Source organism: Myodes glareolus, chromosome 25, assembly GCF_982192425.1.
Source record: "Myodes glareolus chromosome 25, mMyoGla1.1, whole genome shotgun sequence".
Classification (NCBI taxonomy): domain Eukaryota; kingdom Metazoa; phylum Chordata; class Mammalia; order Rodentia; family Cricetidae; genus Myodes; species Myodes glareolus.
In genome coordinates, this window is record NC_142050.1 from 36,106,810 (window position 1) to 36,122,567 (window position 15,758).

General features: G+C 46.8%; 2 protein-coding genes and 1 pseudogene across 7 annotated transcripts in view; 1 reads left to right on the top strand and 2 right to left on the bottom strand.

The window, feature by feature from the left end:
• Atp6v0a4 (ATPase H+ transporting V0 subunit a4) overlaps positions 1 to 5,965 on the bottom strand; it is an 84,099-nt gene extending 78,134 nt beyond the window's left edge. For both annotated transcript variants that reach the window (XM_087901772.1, XM_085683847.2), the window contains exon 1: positions 5,590 to 5,965. The gene's annotated coding sequence lies outside the window, so the exon portion shown is untranslated. The remainder of the gene's footprint in view (positions 1 to 5,589) is intronic.
• LOC146889514 (U6 spliceosomal RNA) lies at positions 663 to 763 on the top strand (annotated as a pseudogene).
• Positions 5,966 to 7,514: 1,549 nt separating the features above from the next.
• Kiaa1549 (KIAA1549 ortholog) overlaps positions 7,515 to 15,758 on the bottom strand; it is a 128,459-nt gene continuing 120,215 nt past the window's right edge. For 2 of the 5 annotated variants that reach the window (XM_087901771.1, XM_087901768.1), the window contains exons 19-20: positions 12,474 to 12,619; positions 7,515 to 10,090 (exon numbers count right to left, since the gene is read on the bottom strand). In XM_087901771.1, coding sequence (XP_087757897.1) covers positions 9,884 to 10,090; positions 12,474 to 12,619 — 353 coding nt within the window. In that variant the 3' untranslated portion in view covers positions 7,515 to 9,883. Of the gene's footprint in view, positions 10,139 to 12,473; positions 12,620 to 15,758 lie in introns of all 5 variants that reach the window. The other 3 variants (XM_087901770.1, XM_087901769.1, XR_015736675.1) reach the window with 2 other exon arrangements.

The window sequence follows — 15,758 nt, forward strand, 5'->3', positions numbered from 1 at the left end:
TTAGAACCATGTGAAACTCCAGTTCCAGGGCATCTGGCACCTTCCTCTCACATCCCTGGGCACTACACTTACATGGTACACATACAGGCAAAGCACCCAAACACATAAGTGAAAAAAGGTAACTCATACAAAGAGAGATGACCAAGTGGAGTGAGGAGGATGAGGGGTATAAAACCAGTGTGCAGTGTGACCACTGCTCCACTCTGCCACCAGGCCAGCCCCACACAACAGACAGTATCCCTTTTTAAACTAACAAGTAACTAGTATACAAACGAAAAACGGACCCTTTCCACACAAAGGATTCTTTTCTTTGGCTACAGGGACAATACAGTGAGTCACAGAATAAACTAAGAGCAGCATTGGGGGCCATTAGGTTCTACCTCCCCCTACCCCACCCCACACACGGCTATACCTCAAGAGTTATGACTTGTCTCTGTTTGGTGACCAGCAAATGATTATAAAAATGCCTCCTAAAATGTATGTATACTCGTCCGGTGGTGGTGGTGGTGCACACCTTAAATCCCAGCACTCTGGAGACAGAGGCAGGTGGATCTCTGTGAATTTGAGGCCAGCCTGGTCTATATAAGAGCTAGTTCCAGGATAGGCTTCAAAGCTACAGAGAAACCCTGTCTCGAAAAATAAGAAAAAATTATGTATACTCAGTGCACACTTCCACAGCACATATCCTACAACTGAATACCGGGAAGACCAGCACGGCCCTTGTGTGAGGATGACACACATTTGTGAATCACTCCATACTTTTGGCTCAGGAACTGCAGAACAGGGGGGTGGGAAGACTGTGAGAGTCAGAACTGGAAGTCTCTGGAAGATCATGTCTCCTAGAAACAACAGGGCAGCAATTCCAGGAAGTCTCATCAACATGGTACCCAAATATGACCCGAACAAGCAAGACGCCAACAGACATGCTACTGTGGAAGAGGGAAAGTCCAGGAGGCCTCAACCCTAGAGGAGGACCTCCAGGCAACTAAGGAATGGGGAAGGCTGGAGAAATGGCCTTCCCCAGGGATGAGCCCCCAGATTGGTTATCCAATACCAAATGGTCAGCCCTGAAAAAAATATATACAAGTAACACACAAACTTAGCAGACTGTGTGTGTGTGTGTGTGTGTGTACACACACACACACACACACACACACCTAGGGATATATGTAGCAATTTAAAAATGAGACCAGGAAAAATTATGTATAGTAAACATGTGCCTACGTAAGGGCCAAATAATTTCTGATCCAATAGAAAAATAATTTGCCAGGTGGTGGCAGCGCATGCCTTTAATCCCAGCACTCGGGAAGCAGAGGCAGGCGGATCTCTGTGAGTTTGAGACCAGCCTGGTCTATACAACTAGTTCCAGGACAGGCTCAATAGCTACACAGAGAAACCCTGTCTCAAAAAACAAACAAACACCCAAACCAAAGCAACAAAAAAAAAAAAAAAAAAAAAAAACAGAAAAAAAACCCCGCTTATTTTGACTGAAACACAACAACCCATTTCTGCTGTAATTCCTTTCCCTTAAACTCTGCCCTAACGTTTTCTTCAGAATTTTAAAATATTAAATAAAAGAAACCACTTATTGAGGCTCATGACCACATCACAGAACCCCAGTCCAAATATTTATGCTCCCAGGCCCTCCCTTGATACCATGGAAGCTTTCAAATACGGTTGGTTTGTCATGGTGCTACGCCGTGGTGTGAGCACTACAAAGAATACATTGGTAGCTACAGAAATGTGGTTCACCCAGACCTGCCTCTGTGATCTTTCCAGACTTTAACAGCAGAGGAGTCAAACACACCCTACCCGTATTCAAGTCGGGACGGACAGACGTGGGAGCTAGAAAAGGGCTGGAGACCCACCAAGGAATCAAGTTACTAGGCCAACAGGGCACTTGCAATAACAAGGTGTTGGTAAATGATCTCCCTCGGGAGCTGGCCTGCTCCTGTTTCCACCTCCCCTTAAGCTGTGCTGGGCAGGGAGGCACAAACCAGGAGAGGGAGGGGCGAGACATGACCACCACTTGGGTGTGGGAGCAGCCTGACCTTCAGAGCCGAAGCTGTTCCTAGTGACTGCCCTCCTGGTACTTTGGACCTGTTTACACTCAGAGCAGGTAAAATCTGGCTGGGTAATTAATACATTCCACCAGCTCCCATAGCATTTCTGCTGCTTAAAAAAAAAAATCCCTCTTCATTTCAACATATTATGATATACATATATATAGATATATCCAGAGGTATCTATACAGATATATCGATCTGTGTATATTTATGTATGTATATATATGTATAACGTCTCTATATATGTACATACATATCTTCTATCTATCTATCTATCTATCTATCTATCTATCTATCTATCTATCTATCTATTATATTGTGGTGCCAAGGGTTAAACCCAGGGTCTTGCATATACCAAGCAATCATACTATTGAGCTACACCCACGCATGCCCAATATATTTGCACGCAAACAAATATAATCTTTGCATATTCATGTGTGTTCTTATTTTCCTTTGTAAGATTTTTTTCAAGTTTGTTTAAATATTCACAACATCCTATTTCTGCTACTAGATTTGGGGTGGGGGTTTGAGCCAGGGTTTCTCTGTGTAACAGCCCCGGATGTCCTGGAACTCACTCTGTAGACCAGGCTGACCTGGAACTCATGGAGGTCTGCCTGCCTCTGCCTTCTGCTGCTGGAGTAAAGGCATGGACCACCACATCCGATTTAGATTTTTAAATCTTCATTTTTTTAAATTTTACGTGTATTTTTCTCTGTCTTTCTGTCTCTGTCTCTCTCTCCCTCTCTCTCTCTCTGTGTGTGTGTGTGTGTGTGTGTGTGTATTCAACTGCAAGGAGGTCCAAAGACAACATACAAGATTTAGTTCTTTCTACTGTATGAGCTCTGGGGTCAGAGCCATGTGGTCAGGTCTGGAAAAAGTGCCCTTCCTGGATCAGACCCTCAATGGCCGAGGTTTTAAATTTTAAGTTGACTATTTAATGGGTGGGGGTGTGAATGCAGGCACACACCTGGCCGTCTCTGACCTGTGGAAACTCCCTTGTTGAGGCAGGGTCAGGGTGATGGTCCCATTTCTACCTCCCGTCAGGATGCAGAAATGCTGGGATCAGAGATGTGTGTCACCAAGTCCATCTTTCTTATTTGCACCTTTAGATGTGTTGAGCCATCTCCCTGGCCCACTAGTAAAGTTTTTTTCTTGTCACGCAATGGTGGCGCACGCGTTTAACCCCAGCAGTCAGGAGGCAGAGGCAGGCAGATCTCTGTGAGTTCGAGGCCAGCCTGATTTATACTGCTAGTTCCAGGACAGGCTCCATAGCTACACAGAGAAACCCTGTCTAAAAAATAAATAAATAAATAAAATTTAAAAAAAAATTTTCTTTTTAATGTTTAGAATTATCTGATTCTTCATATTGGTCAATATTGCCTGTTGGTTACTATTTCCTTTTGATTATTATTAGATCATCATCATCATTATCATTATTATTACTATTATTTTGGCAGTGCTCAGAATTGAATCGTTGGCCCCAAGCAAGCTACACTCAGCTATTAACTCTCTAAATTCTTGAGACTGGATCTCACTATGTTGACTGCACTGGCCCCAAACTCATGGTCCTCCTGCCTCACCTCTGGAATGCCAGGATTACAGGTGTGTGCCACTGTACCTGGCTGGATTTTTCTCCAAGAGTCTCTTTCTTGAGTCTTGAAGCCATTAGCTCTTCCTTCACCATGAATAGGAGTCATGCCCTCAAAGAAGTGTGGCAGGTCCTGGACTAGCATGCTTGGGGTAGGACTGCAACAGCCAAGACAATACCCTACAGGTTCTAGCTAACAAGATTAGTTTGTTTACATTAGTTTGTTTGCATTCTGTATCTTTTTTTTATAGCTCCCCTACTAGTGAGGTCTTTTATACAAAACTGGCAACATAGACAATCCAGTCTATCTACAGGCTGGATTTCATCAGCATTTCCGTGTTTGTGGTCCCAGGACGCTACCCAGGATTCCATGTTTTTCTTAGTTGCTGTGTTCCCCTGTGTTCTGAATTGTTCTGCTTTCTTGAGTTGCCAGGGAGTTTCATCTTCTTGGGTTTCCAAAACAACTCCTAGAGTTTGCCCTATTCTCCTTTCAAGGTGGAATAAACTTTGCTCTCCTCGTTTGCACTTTTAACCCATAGCATCCTTTTCAATCTGCTGCATCTGCTTAGAGGGGCAGCAGCGGGGCCAGTGGGCAGCAGTAACGTGGACAGGGCACCACCACTGCGAGCGGGGACGATTCCGCCAGCTCAGCTGAGTGGAATGCTGTTGACCCAAGTCCCTGGAAAACCACACTAGAGTTCTCAGCAGGCACTCAAAAGGAACAAAAGGTCACCTCAGCACGCATAACCAAACTGTAACACAATTGTGTTGCAAAGGAATGAACCAAACGCTTCGACGCCAATTCGTAGCATTTATTGACATTTCCATTTAAAACGCTAAGAAAGCTGTAAAAATTGTAAACATGGGAACCAAACACTGCATAAATTATTTCCAAACTCTACAGCACATTAGAAAACAGTGCTAATTGAAGGGTAGAAACGTGACTGACAAATAGGAGGGTGGGCTCAATCGCCAAATCACACACCCATACTGAGATCTGAGTGCCCGTTTGAGATCAGCAAACCATGATTGTCAAGTTGCAGTCTTGATGCCACAGGTGGCCCAATTTGCTTGCAGTTTTGTATATTAACACACATCTTCTAGCACCAACCTCAGCCAAGCTGGAGGCGAGCCAGACCCCTGGCAGCCAGGCAGAGCAAGCTTCCCTGCTTCTGTCTCTGCTTCTCTCTACTCTACAGCAAGTTCCGCAAAGAGGAGAGCAAAACTTAGAGCCTTTCTATAATCGTTTCTGAACCAACTCCCTGATATTAGGCTCAGAACGACCGAATTAAGGACCAGAAACCTTGGCTCCTCTGGTACCTCTTGCTTCTTTCCCAACCACAGGGGGAAGAACAAGGCGTCTAGCTTTAACTTAGCCCTATGATCCCCAAGCCACGTCTTTGGGAGTCAAGTCATGAGTACTTGGTATCTGGGGGGCGTGAGAAAAGACTCAGTGGCGCTCCAAGTAAATCATGGAAGTGGCCCTGAAGCAGAGAAACTCGTCGGAAGGAGGCAAAACAGGAACCTGGACCTGCCCTGCGGGACACCAACCTGGGAGGGACGTATCAGACGCAGGTAGACAGTCACCGTTCCTCTTGCGTCCTAACTTTCCTAACCGATTCTTGTTCCCAAAGGCATTTACGATTCCTTTTCTACACTTCAAAGCTGCTGTGTGTTCTTAAGATAATTGTTCAGTGTCCTGTTACACACACAGGCGTGAATTAACACTGTACCACGACGGTTCAGTTTTCAAGTCTTTGTAACGTGGACAAAAGAATTGTAGCCTAAACACCCACAATCACCACCCTCCTCCAGCCCCCTCCCCTTCAAAGCAAACCACCTGAAATGTACACCACTCTTGTTTGCTAGGTGACGAGCAGAAGCCTATGTATTTCACGAGAATGTTAAAACAGAGGCCCATAGCAATCCTCTCACCTGTTCCAGGAATGCCTGTAATGGGCTGGACTAACTGGCGACGCTCCAGGGGCAGTCCCATTCAGACGTGTTTGTGCCCACGGGCGTAGAAGCAGACTTCCTCCTACTCCTGCGTGGCCCACATGTGGAGGAGCAGGCTCTGCTGAGCCTCGCTTTGGAGGTAGAAATGGCACGGTGAAAACTCCACTAGCAGTGAGCTTAGTAAAGACAGGAACACCCTGCCCTGTGCCCAGAACCTTGATCCAACATTCATCCAAGTGTCTAATTCATTCCCACCTAAGAATCCAGGGTGAAGGGGTCAAGGCAGGCCTAAGGAATGATTAACTAGTGAAGTCTTCCCAAAACAGACTAGTGTCTGGGGACTGGCTTGGTGTCTAGAGCACTCACCGAGATCCGAAACTGCAGGAAATACTGTCTAAAAGAAAGCAGGGGATTGCTGGTTTCAGTCGGAAGCCTTCCAGGCATACGCGAGACCTGCGCTTTGGGTCACAGGCCTCATGTCTTCAAAAATTCCACTTGGCAAAAAACCCAACTGCTTAAAAGTCATGGGCCATCAAAATCAACACCCGCTCTGAAACGAAATAAAAATTGGAGGAAAACATGGCGGTGTAAAGAAGCCAGATGAACTCATCCACAACCTGCTAAAGACCACAGGGGGCCATGAGATCTGCTACAAGCTAAGGGTCTGTGTCAACACCACTGACTTACTTTAGACCAGACATCAGCAGTTCTTGGGACTCTAACCTCCCTTCTCCCATAGCTCTTCCTAGCTAGGCAGAGCCTCACCGGCCTGGCCATTTGCTTGCTGTGATATTGGACAGGTTTCTTCACAACACTACTTCCTCTTCTGAAACTTCTCAAACGGTGCAGTTAAGGAGCGAGTGCTCTCACTATCTCAGCTCAAGAACGAGCTCACTTCAGTGACAGAGTAAGTATCCAATTCTTTTTTTTTTTTTTTGAGGCAGGGTTTCTCTGTAGCTTTGGAGCCTGTCCTGGAACTCACTTTGTATACCAGGCTGGCCTCCAACTCACAGAGATTCCCTGTCTCTGCTTCCCAAGTGCTGGGATTAAAGGCATGTGCCACCACCTGGCTTAGAGTACCCAATTTTTAAACCTTTTCCCAGGACTACTGTGTGACTTAGCCCCTGCCATACCATTACTGGCTTGAGTAACATCAAAGGGGCTTCTGCGGTTGGCTTCTCCCCTAAGATCTCATCAACCCCAAACATGCGACTTCGATGACTTCTAAATATCCAACACACCTGTGTCCTTTGCATTTCATGGATATCTAACCCACACGGCTTATCCAGAGTGTCCAGCTTTTATAACCGTCTGCACTATCCAGATTAGAGTCTCAGATCTCTCAGAAGACAGGGTTCATGTCTGCTGACCTACATAGTGTCAGAAACTGTAGAAAGTCAGGAGCAAAATAAAGGATGCTTCGGGCGGGGGGGGGGCGGCTTTGGAGCCAACAGAGAAAATGGTAACTCTGAAGCACACCAGCAGTGAGAGGGGTCACGCTGGGCTTTCAGTGTGGGTCTGACCACCTACACGTGAACCCAGATACTGGCAGATCATAGTGTAACACATCATCCACGCCAGATCATTCACACAGACGACATCTCACATGTCCACAGTGACGGAAGCTCCCTCCTCAAGGGATGTTTGCGGGCAGGATCACACGGGATCCGGAGAAGCAGATCCTAAGAGGTGGCGGGGGGAGGGGGGAGAGGGGCGGGGAGGAACAGGGACATGGTCTTGTTGATAACAAGAATGACATTCCGAAGGAACCAGACACAAGGAATTAGTAACAAAGGAAACTTCCAAAAAGTACTTCTCCAAGCACGCTGTCCTAAAATGCTGACTCAGACTTGCAGCAAATTTGTGTTTCTCAACAGAACTTGTAAAATTAGGAGCAAAGGACAGACATTAAACTTAACTTTTATTTTGGGGTGTTTTAATATGTGGAACACCAAAATTACCCACGTTGAACAGGACGGCCGTCTTCAGGGGAGCACACTGGACAAGTGACCGGACACCCGTTGGGCCTGGCATATCCCACAGCAGTTTAAGTGGGGTAAACCTGCCGCGGCAGGTGTTTAGGGAAAGGAGTATAAACTGAGTGTGCTTTCAATAACCAACAACGGAGCGCTGGAGCTCCCAAAAGGCCTGCGTGACAAACAGTACCCCACCTTTGTTGCAACACCTGTTGAAAGGTGTATCTGCTCTGAGAATAAGAACACAGGTAGAATCCCTTCATTGTCATTTCAAAGGCATCGAAATTGCTGTTGTCACCACATCCTCTGACACCAAGGCTTATTCTGGCAGTGTACAAAGGAGATGATTACTTTAGGACGCTCAATGTCCAAAACACTCATGACACTGGGTGAGAAAGGGTCATTCATTCTGTGTTGTAGGATCTAATTTCTCACAAGGCATCGTCGTCATAAAATTCTGCCTGGACACTCGAGACTTGTATTTTTGAGTGGCTTGGGAAGAGGATCTTCCAGCGTGGGAAGAGGTATACACTAAACCAGGATTAGCAAATAAACCCAGGGCAGGGTCTCCTCCTCCAAGCTCGGTAGACTGCAGGCCACCTACAGATGAGCTGTGGGTCCCCGCCTGCATGCCTTCTCATCTGAGGTGTGCAGATAGGCACTGGCTATACCAATTTCCAGGTACAGGTGATCCCAGCGTGTCCTGAGGTTGACTAAGAAGGGCAGAAATAATTCTGCCACCAGGGACACGGTCTGGGAGCTTGTTCAAACTGTTCTCGTGTTCTTCAAACTTGCCCAGACACACGGGTTCTGATTAGGCTAACCCTCCCCATCCCAAACTCGACCCCATTATTTGTTGTTCAATCAAAAGTATTCATTCATCTGATGAAGAGGCTCACGGTGGGACTCCCGTTAGCCTGCAATGTCCCAGAGTCTCACTCAGGCACCAGAATACAGAATGCCACTGAGAATGTCAGAGGCTGAATGACCTGGCTTCAGGGGTGACCTGTGAGATGACCTCTCTCTGACCCAGAGTAAGACAGTTTTTGGACAAAGAAATAATAGCAAAAATCAGAAATGGGGGAACTTCCATTTCCTCTGTAGTCTCAAAACCCTGTATTTCTTCAGCCATTATGGAGGCTGACAGGAACATAAGCCCACTTCCAGGCTGGAGCTCAGGAAACCTGACTAGTAAGGGTAGATTCAGGACAATCGGGCGGTCCCGAGAATCACTGAAAACAATGTCTGCTTTCGTAAGACTTCTCATTCAAACACAATCTGTGAGCAAACCGTAAGCAAGCTGCCAAGACCTGGCAGCGAGGGCACCCAACAGTCTCGCTCTGTAGGATGGACGAGATGTGCTGCCACGTCACCAAGGGCTGGCGAGCCCCACGAATAAACAGCAAATACAACTAAGACCGGAAATCTAAACTCTGATATGTATTTTGAATAACCAAATAAATATTAAGCTTCCCCCTCCCCAACGCAGTTCTTTTTTCCTTTTCTTCCCCCCCGACCCCCAGAACACAACGAAACCGCCAACACACTCTCCTACTGCCACAGTTGTATTTCACAGACAGAAAGGTGAAGGGCCCTCGGAGCTGTAGCACCAGAAGAAAGAGAAAGAACGCAGGCGATGGCTTTGTTTGGAATCACCAGGCTCCACAACCCGTCACTAGGTTTCTCACTAGTAGCGCTTTAGATTACCAAACAGTCTCAGGGTGTCTTGTTGTTAACATTGCTATTAAATAAGTTCCCGTAGAGGAAAAGAGGGACCAAGCTGTGACTAAACTGTCTTGAAATCTCTCTTCTCAGGAAGCAGAGCAGCGGATGTGTTGGACGTGCCGGTCAGACTCCCATGGGAATGCTGCCCCTCCGTCCCTAACCACCTATAGGTTTTAACCTTTTGCCTTTGAAAGAAGAGACTAACACATTTTTGTTAGTTTAGGTTTCGGTTTTAGTTTCACTCTCTCTCTCTCTCTCTCTCTCTCTCTCTCGTGTGTGTGTGTGTGTGTGTGTGTGTGTGTGTGTGTGTGTGTGTGTGTGAAGAGCTGGCTCTTGGCCCAAAGTACACACATCTTGACTGAATCCAAGTGGCCACCAAATTGCTAACCCGGCGAAGAACCATGAGTTGTCCATGTGACTTTCCGGCATCTTCTACAATTGCAACTTCTTCCCTTCCTCGGGCGTCTTGCCCGGAGATGCTTCCGATTTTTACAAACACCCACTCAGTTGATTTCCTTTTGGTCTTGCTTCCACAGGAAGCAGATACTTGGCAAACCTGCAAGGGAGGCTGATCAGCTGTGGAAGTTCTGTACCGAGCCCTGTTTCTGGGAGAGTCGCAGGAGCTCCTCGCGGATCGCTTTGATGAGGGAGGCAGAGGAATGGCCAGGCTGGAGGTCCTCTGTGGAGCTGGTAGGGTAACCCAGCCCAGGGCCCTGAAGCCCTCGGTGGGCGAGGTTCCCAGGAGGAGCTGAGGGCTCCCTGCCCGAAGTCCTTGGCACCTGAAACAGCGGTGAAGAAGAATACTCTTGATGTCCGAGCATGTGGGTCTGAAAGACATGGTAAATGTTATTACACTTTCCCTGTGGAAACAAGAGAAGAAGCAAAATGACACTGGTCCAGGGATGCCAAGCCGTCCTCCTCCCATCTCCCACCAACTCCCCCAGCTCTCCAGTGGTCCAGGGATGCCAAGCCGTCCTCCTCCCATCTCCCACCAACTCCCCCAGCTCTCCAGCGTGACCCCTGCCACCCACGTCCCTGTGTGCTGGGTGTGGAATGAATGAGCACAGACAGGAGCCGCTCCAGGGCTTCTTGGGGAGAACAGAAAGACTGGGAGCTGGAAAGGAAAAGTGGGGGACACCTACACTGGGTGATATCCCAAAGTGGAGGCAGCTAAGGAGCCACTAAAAGGGCACGATGAGAATCCACACCTCTGTTCTGGCGCCCAGAGAGTACGCATAAATAAGAACATACCGGGACCTCAAGGCTAAGGCCGTTCACCAAATCATTTCCCAATCTCTTCTGTTTTTGAGTCAGTGTTCTTATCCTTAGGCCCCATCCCTTTCTGACCTTCACTCCTCAACTGCTGGGATCACAGGCAAGTCCCTCACACCCGCCCTCCTTCTCTGCCTTAGCCAACAGATGTCTGTCATGCACTCTTAGGACCTTTTTTAAAAGTAGGCTATTTTTACTAGAAGACATTTAGTTTTTCTGATACGGCAGACTATTGATGGATTTGGCATTATTTTGGTAAGAACGATTATATTTTTTTCAGTGACTAGTTTTCTTTTTTTGCAGTAAAAAAATGATCTCAGATTAGTGAACTCAATCAGTGTACAGTTCAGTATACTAAATCACAGGTCAGTGAACTGAATCGGTGTACAGTTCGGTATGCTAAATCACAGGTCAGTGCACTAAATTATAGGTCAATCAGCATACATGTTTTTTACTAAATTAGTGTCCAGGCCAGTACACTAAGTCAGTGCTCTAAATGTGGGGCAAACACGGCCTTCTGGCCCTGACTATTTCCACATCTCACTTCCCCACATTGTGATAAGAGATACTTCCAAGTGAACATTGCTGGACTTAGCAGAAAGCCCACAGTACTTCATGAAATGAAGCCACGCACATAACGACAGAAAGCTGTCAATACACTTTAAGCAAACGCCTGAGACTATTAAGTCTAGCAAAAGCCTTTTAGTGGAAAACCATACTTTTAAGAGTTGAGCTTCCTTTCACCAAGTAAAAGCTTCTGATTGGCTGGGTGGTGGTAGCACACGCTGTTAGTCCCAGCAGGGTAGCTGTGGCCACACATTGAAACTCTGTCTCAAACAAACAAACACACAAACAAACTTCTAACTATGAGAGGAATTTAATATGGCCACCAAGAAGGTAACAGCAATGAGATTAAAACAAAGGCATCTTCAGGTTCGCACTCTCAAAATCAGTTTGCTTAGGCCAAGATAGAAAATACTTTTAAGGGCTGGAGAGATGGCTCAGTGGTTAAGAGCATTGCCTGCTCTTCCAAAGGTCCTGAGTTCAATTCCCGGCAACCACATGGTGGCTCACAACCATCTCTAATGAGGTCTGGTGCCCTCTTCTGGCCTGCAGGCATACACACAGACAGAATATTGTATACATAATAAATGAATAAATAAATATTTAAAAAAAAAAAAAAAAGAAAATACTTTTAAAAAATAGTTATTTTCTTGATTTGTGTTTGTGTGTCTCTGTGTGTGCATGCACATATGTCAGTCAGCGTGTGTTTGTGTGTATGTGTATGTATGTGTATGTTTGTATGTGTTGCTGTGTTCCTAGTGAGACCAGAAGAGGGCATAAGATCCATTGGAGCCAAACTTATGTCAGCTGGAGAGCCACTGGACATGGGTTCTAGTCCTCCTGATTGAACAGCAAATGCTCCTAACCACCGATGAGCTCTCCAGACCCATAAAATTCTTGAGAAAATAAGAAAAGTCCTGGCAGAGATTAATGGTGCTCACACTGAGCAGCTAGCAACCCAAAGGATGATGGACGCCTTGAACTGCCTCAAGTCAGGCACTTATTACAAAACCATCCCAGATGCTGGCCAAGGTGGGCGTGCCTTCAGCCAGCCAGTAGGGGTACAGAAAAGGCAAGAGTGTGAAAAGCTACAGCGACCACATCAGAGAAGTCGTCTGGATTTTATCCAGACCCACAACTTGAAACCTGAAACCTGTCTCCAGGAAAAATCACAGCCGAGCCACATGTGGAAGGGAGTTTACCGAACTGCAAGCCCAACCAAGCTACAGCAAGAGGAGTGAAGAGGTGGGAGCCGCGGTTAACACAGCTTTTAAAAACAGAGCGACTGTGTGAGCTCTAGCGGATGCCCAAGCCCCAAATACTCACGGCTTCTCTTCGCCCTGCCTCCTCCTCCCCGTACACAGGCCAGCCCGGTCCCCCGTATTGGCCACCTCTGCCAGGAGGAATTTCCACCGGCTGGGCCCCGATTCTGCTTGCGATTCCCACCTGCGTCAGGTGCTGGATCTGGGAGCCTGGAAGAAACACAGCAGTGACCAGGTCAGCGCCTACAGCACATCAAAGGGAGGCTGCTGAGGACGCCTTCAGCTCTGCCCATGGGCTTCTTCGAGGAGAGGGAAAAGCAGGTGTTTTTCAAACCCTGTGCCGATCTCTAACATCTCCAGAAGGTCCTTTCCTAAGAAAGCAGGCGGGAGGGCGGCTTTCATTCCCCCTCCACATGACGCTGACACAAGGCTCCTAACTTGCCGCTGCTGCCATCAGATGTCTGGGGATGGGGGGGGGGGGTCACAGAAAGTGACTTGAAAGGGGCAAAGTGTTTTGAGGCTGTAAAGAAGTTGAAGCCTGGCACCTTCCTGCTTGTAACTTTGAGATTCACAAGGACCCGAAGAGTTTCTCTCTCTCTCTCTCTCTCTTTGTCTCTCTTCTCAGCATCTGGCACACAGAAACACCCTTACAATGCAATCAAGCAAGAAAAGAAAGAATCTTTCTTTATTGTATTTTTTGGTGGCGTGAAGGACCGAGTCCAGGATTTTCTATCTGCGAGGCAAGTGCTCTCTCTACCAGTCAGTGAGCTACATCCCAGCTCCTACAACTCGAGCGCTGTGAAATACAGTACACAGTTCTAAACACTCCTAGGATAATCGAGTTTATCCATGGCACAGAAGCTCTCTGGGGGAACTTGGGGTATGCGGCCTCTCCATTTTGGCCCATTTTCAAGCTGTCCAGTTACCCTCAGCTAACAGACTACATTTTAAAAGGAACTCTTTAATGGTTCTATTTGGACATACAGCAATAACTGATGATCAGGGAAAAAAAAAGTCTGGGTCTCAGCCAGGACAATGAGTTGCACATGAGCCCCGGTCTGCAAACACAAAGACTGTCGCCGCATGAGAAAATCATCCACCAATGCCGGCACTGGTGGCTCCACAGACAGGGGCTCAGCTCATCTTTAGAGGTTACAGATGTGACCCAGGAAGGGATTACAACGTATCTTTTGTGTTAAGACACACAGTGGCTAAAATCCTAACGTAGTCCTGACTTTGAATATTGCTTTGATCCCTTAACAAACAGGCTTCCAGCTGACTGGGCTTAGAGCCTGGCAGATCCCCGCAGGCTGACAAGCCCTTGTCCTCCAGAGGCGGGCTCTTGCCCCTGCTGGGCATCTTCAGTCCACACGGAGGGTTATTTCAAGAAACAGGAGATACAAGGCAGATCAAGCGCCAGACATGTAGGAGGCAACAGGAGGGTCTTAAATCATTTCAAGCCTCTCTTGTTCTCTTTATTTTAAATAGCTGCACATCGCCAGAGATGGCGGCACACAGCTAGAATCAGGGCACTCAGGAGGCAGAGGCAGGTGGATCTCGGTGAGTCTGAGGGCCAGCCTGGTCTATATGGTGAGTTTCAAGATAGCCAGACCAACATAGTTAGAAATAAAGTAAGATGACTAAGTAGCCACATGATTTACTCACTGGGTACCCAAGGCGGTAACATCCCTCTTCTTCTTCCTGCTCTGAATAATGACGGGCTAAACATCTTGGCCCATGCCATTTTCTCCTCAATATTTTGGATTTGGGAGCAGGGAGACTGTGTTTTCCACAAAAAACAAAACAAAACCCTCAAAAGCTCACGAGTCCCACCTCCAAACTGATCCCCAAAGCTCTCAGGACACGATTCTGCTTCCTGCGACCCAGACGCCCCGCTCTCCTGCCACCTTGCCTTCCCCACCAAGACGAGCCCTCCAAGCGAGGCAAAAACAAAGTTTTCCTCAAGTTGTTTCTGACTAGCAACGGGAACAGTAACTAACACAGCCACCAGTAGCTGCAATCCAGCAGAACACCAACCACGCAGCTGACGTGTGACCACACCAAGCACTGCTCGGACACTTGTCCCCTGTCAAACACGCCCAACAACCTAGGGGCTCAGCACCAGATGAAAAAGCTGGACGTAAATTTAATCACTACATTCTTTGTTTGTTTATCAAGACAGGGTTTCTCTGTGTAGCCCTGGCTGTCCTGGAACTCACTCTGTAGACCAGGCTGACCTCGAACTCAGAGATCTGCCAGCACTGAAAATCACATTTTTATGAGGATAATTTTATTGCTGTATTTATCAAGTTTAATCTTCTCTAGTTATTTTTGAAACTAAGCTATCTTCCTAGTTCTTTTAAACGGCAAACACACACACACAAACACAAACACATGCACACACACGCTAGCACGCACACACATATACATGCCCCTACACTTTTGTGAATTATTTCTTCCTGTTCTCTGCTTATGAAGAAGTCTTCTTTCTTCAGAAGAAGTCTTCTGAAGGTTCCCTACTTGTCATTTTGTTTTGTTTTGTTTGTTTGTTTTTTGTTTTTTTGAGACAGGGTTTCTCTGTGTAACAGCCCTGGCTGTCCTGGAACTTGCTTTGTAGACCAGGCTGGCCTTGAACTCACTGAGATACTGAGATTCGCCTGCCTCTGCCTTCTGAGTGCTGGAACTAAAGTTGTGTGCCACCACTGCCTGGCCTTGTCAATTTTTAGAATCAATCCTCTACAATGAGCCTCTTTCTCATAATCTTACAGATTTTCATTATTTTCTTTTGCTTATCTTTAGAGACAAGGTCTCTCTATGTAGCTCTGGTTGTCCTGGAACTCATATGTAAACCAGACTGGTCTTGAACTCACAAGAGATCTGCCTGCTTCTGACTTCCAAGGGCTAGAATTAAAGGTGTAGGATATCACACCTGGCTTCTGGTGATTTTTAAAAACACACATTTGATAATTTGCTGTTGTTAAGGAAAGGTCTCACGTAGCCCAGGCTGGCCTTGAGTTTCACTACTCAGTCAAGAGTGACTGTGAACCAATCTTCCTACCTCCTCCACCTTTCTAGTGCTGGGACAACATATGTGTACCAACATCCAGAGTTCATATAGTATTAAGGAATGGCCTTGTGTATGCCAGGGAGGTACATTAGCAACTGAGCTACTCTCCAGCCCCACATTTGGTAATTTTCTATAATCAGAAAGTAATTCTAGGAGCTGGAGATGGCTCAGCAGTTAAGGGCACTAACTACTCTAGCAGAGAACCTGGGTTCAGTTCCCAGTACCCACAAAGTGGCTCACAACCCTTTGCAATTTCAAGTTCAAAAGACTCAACACCCTCTT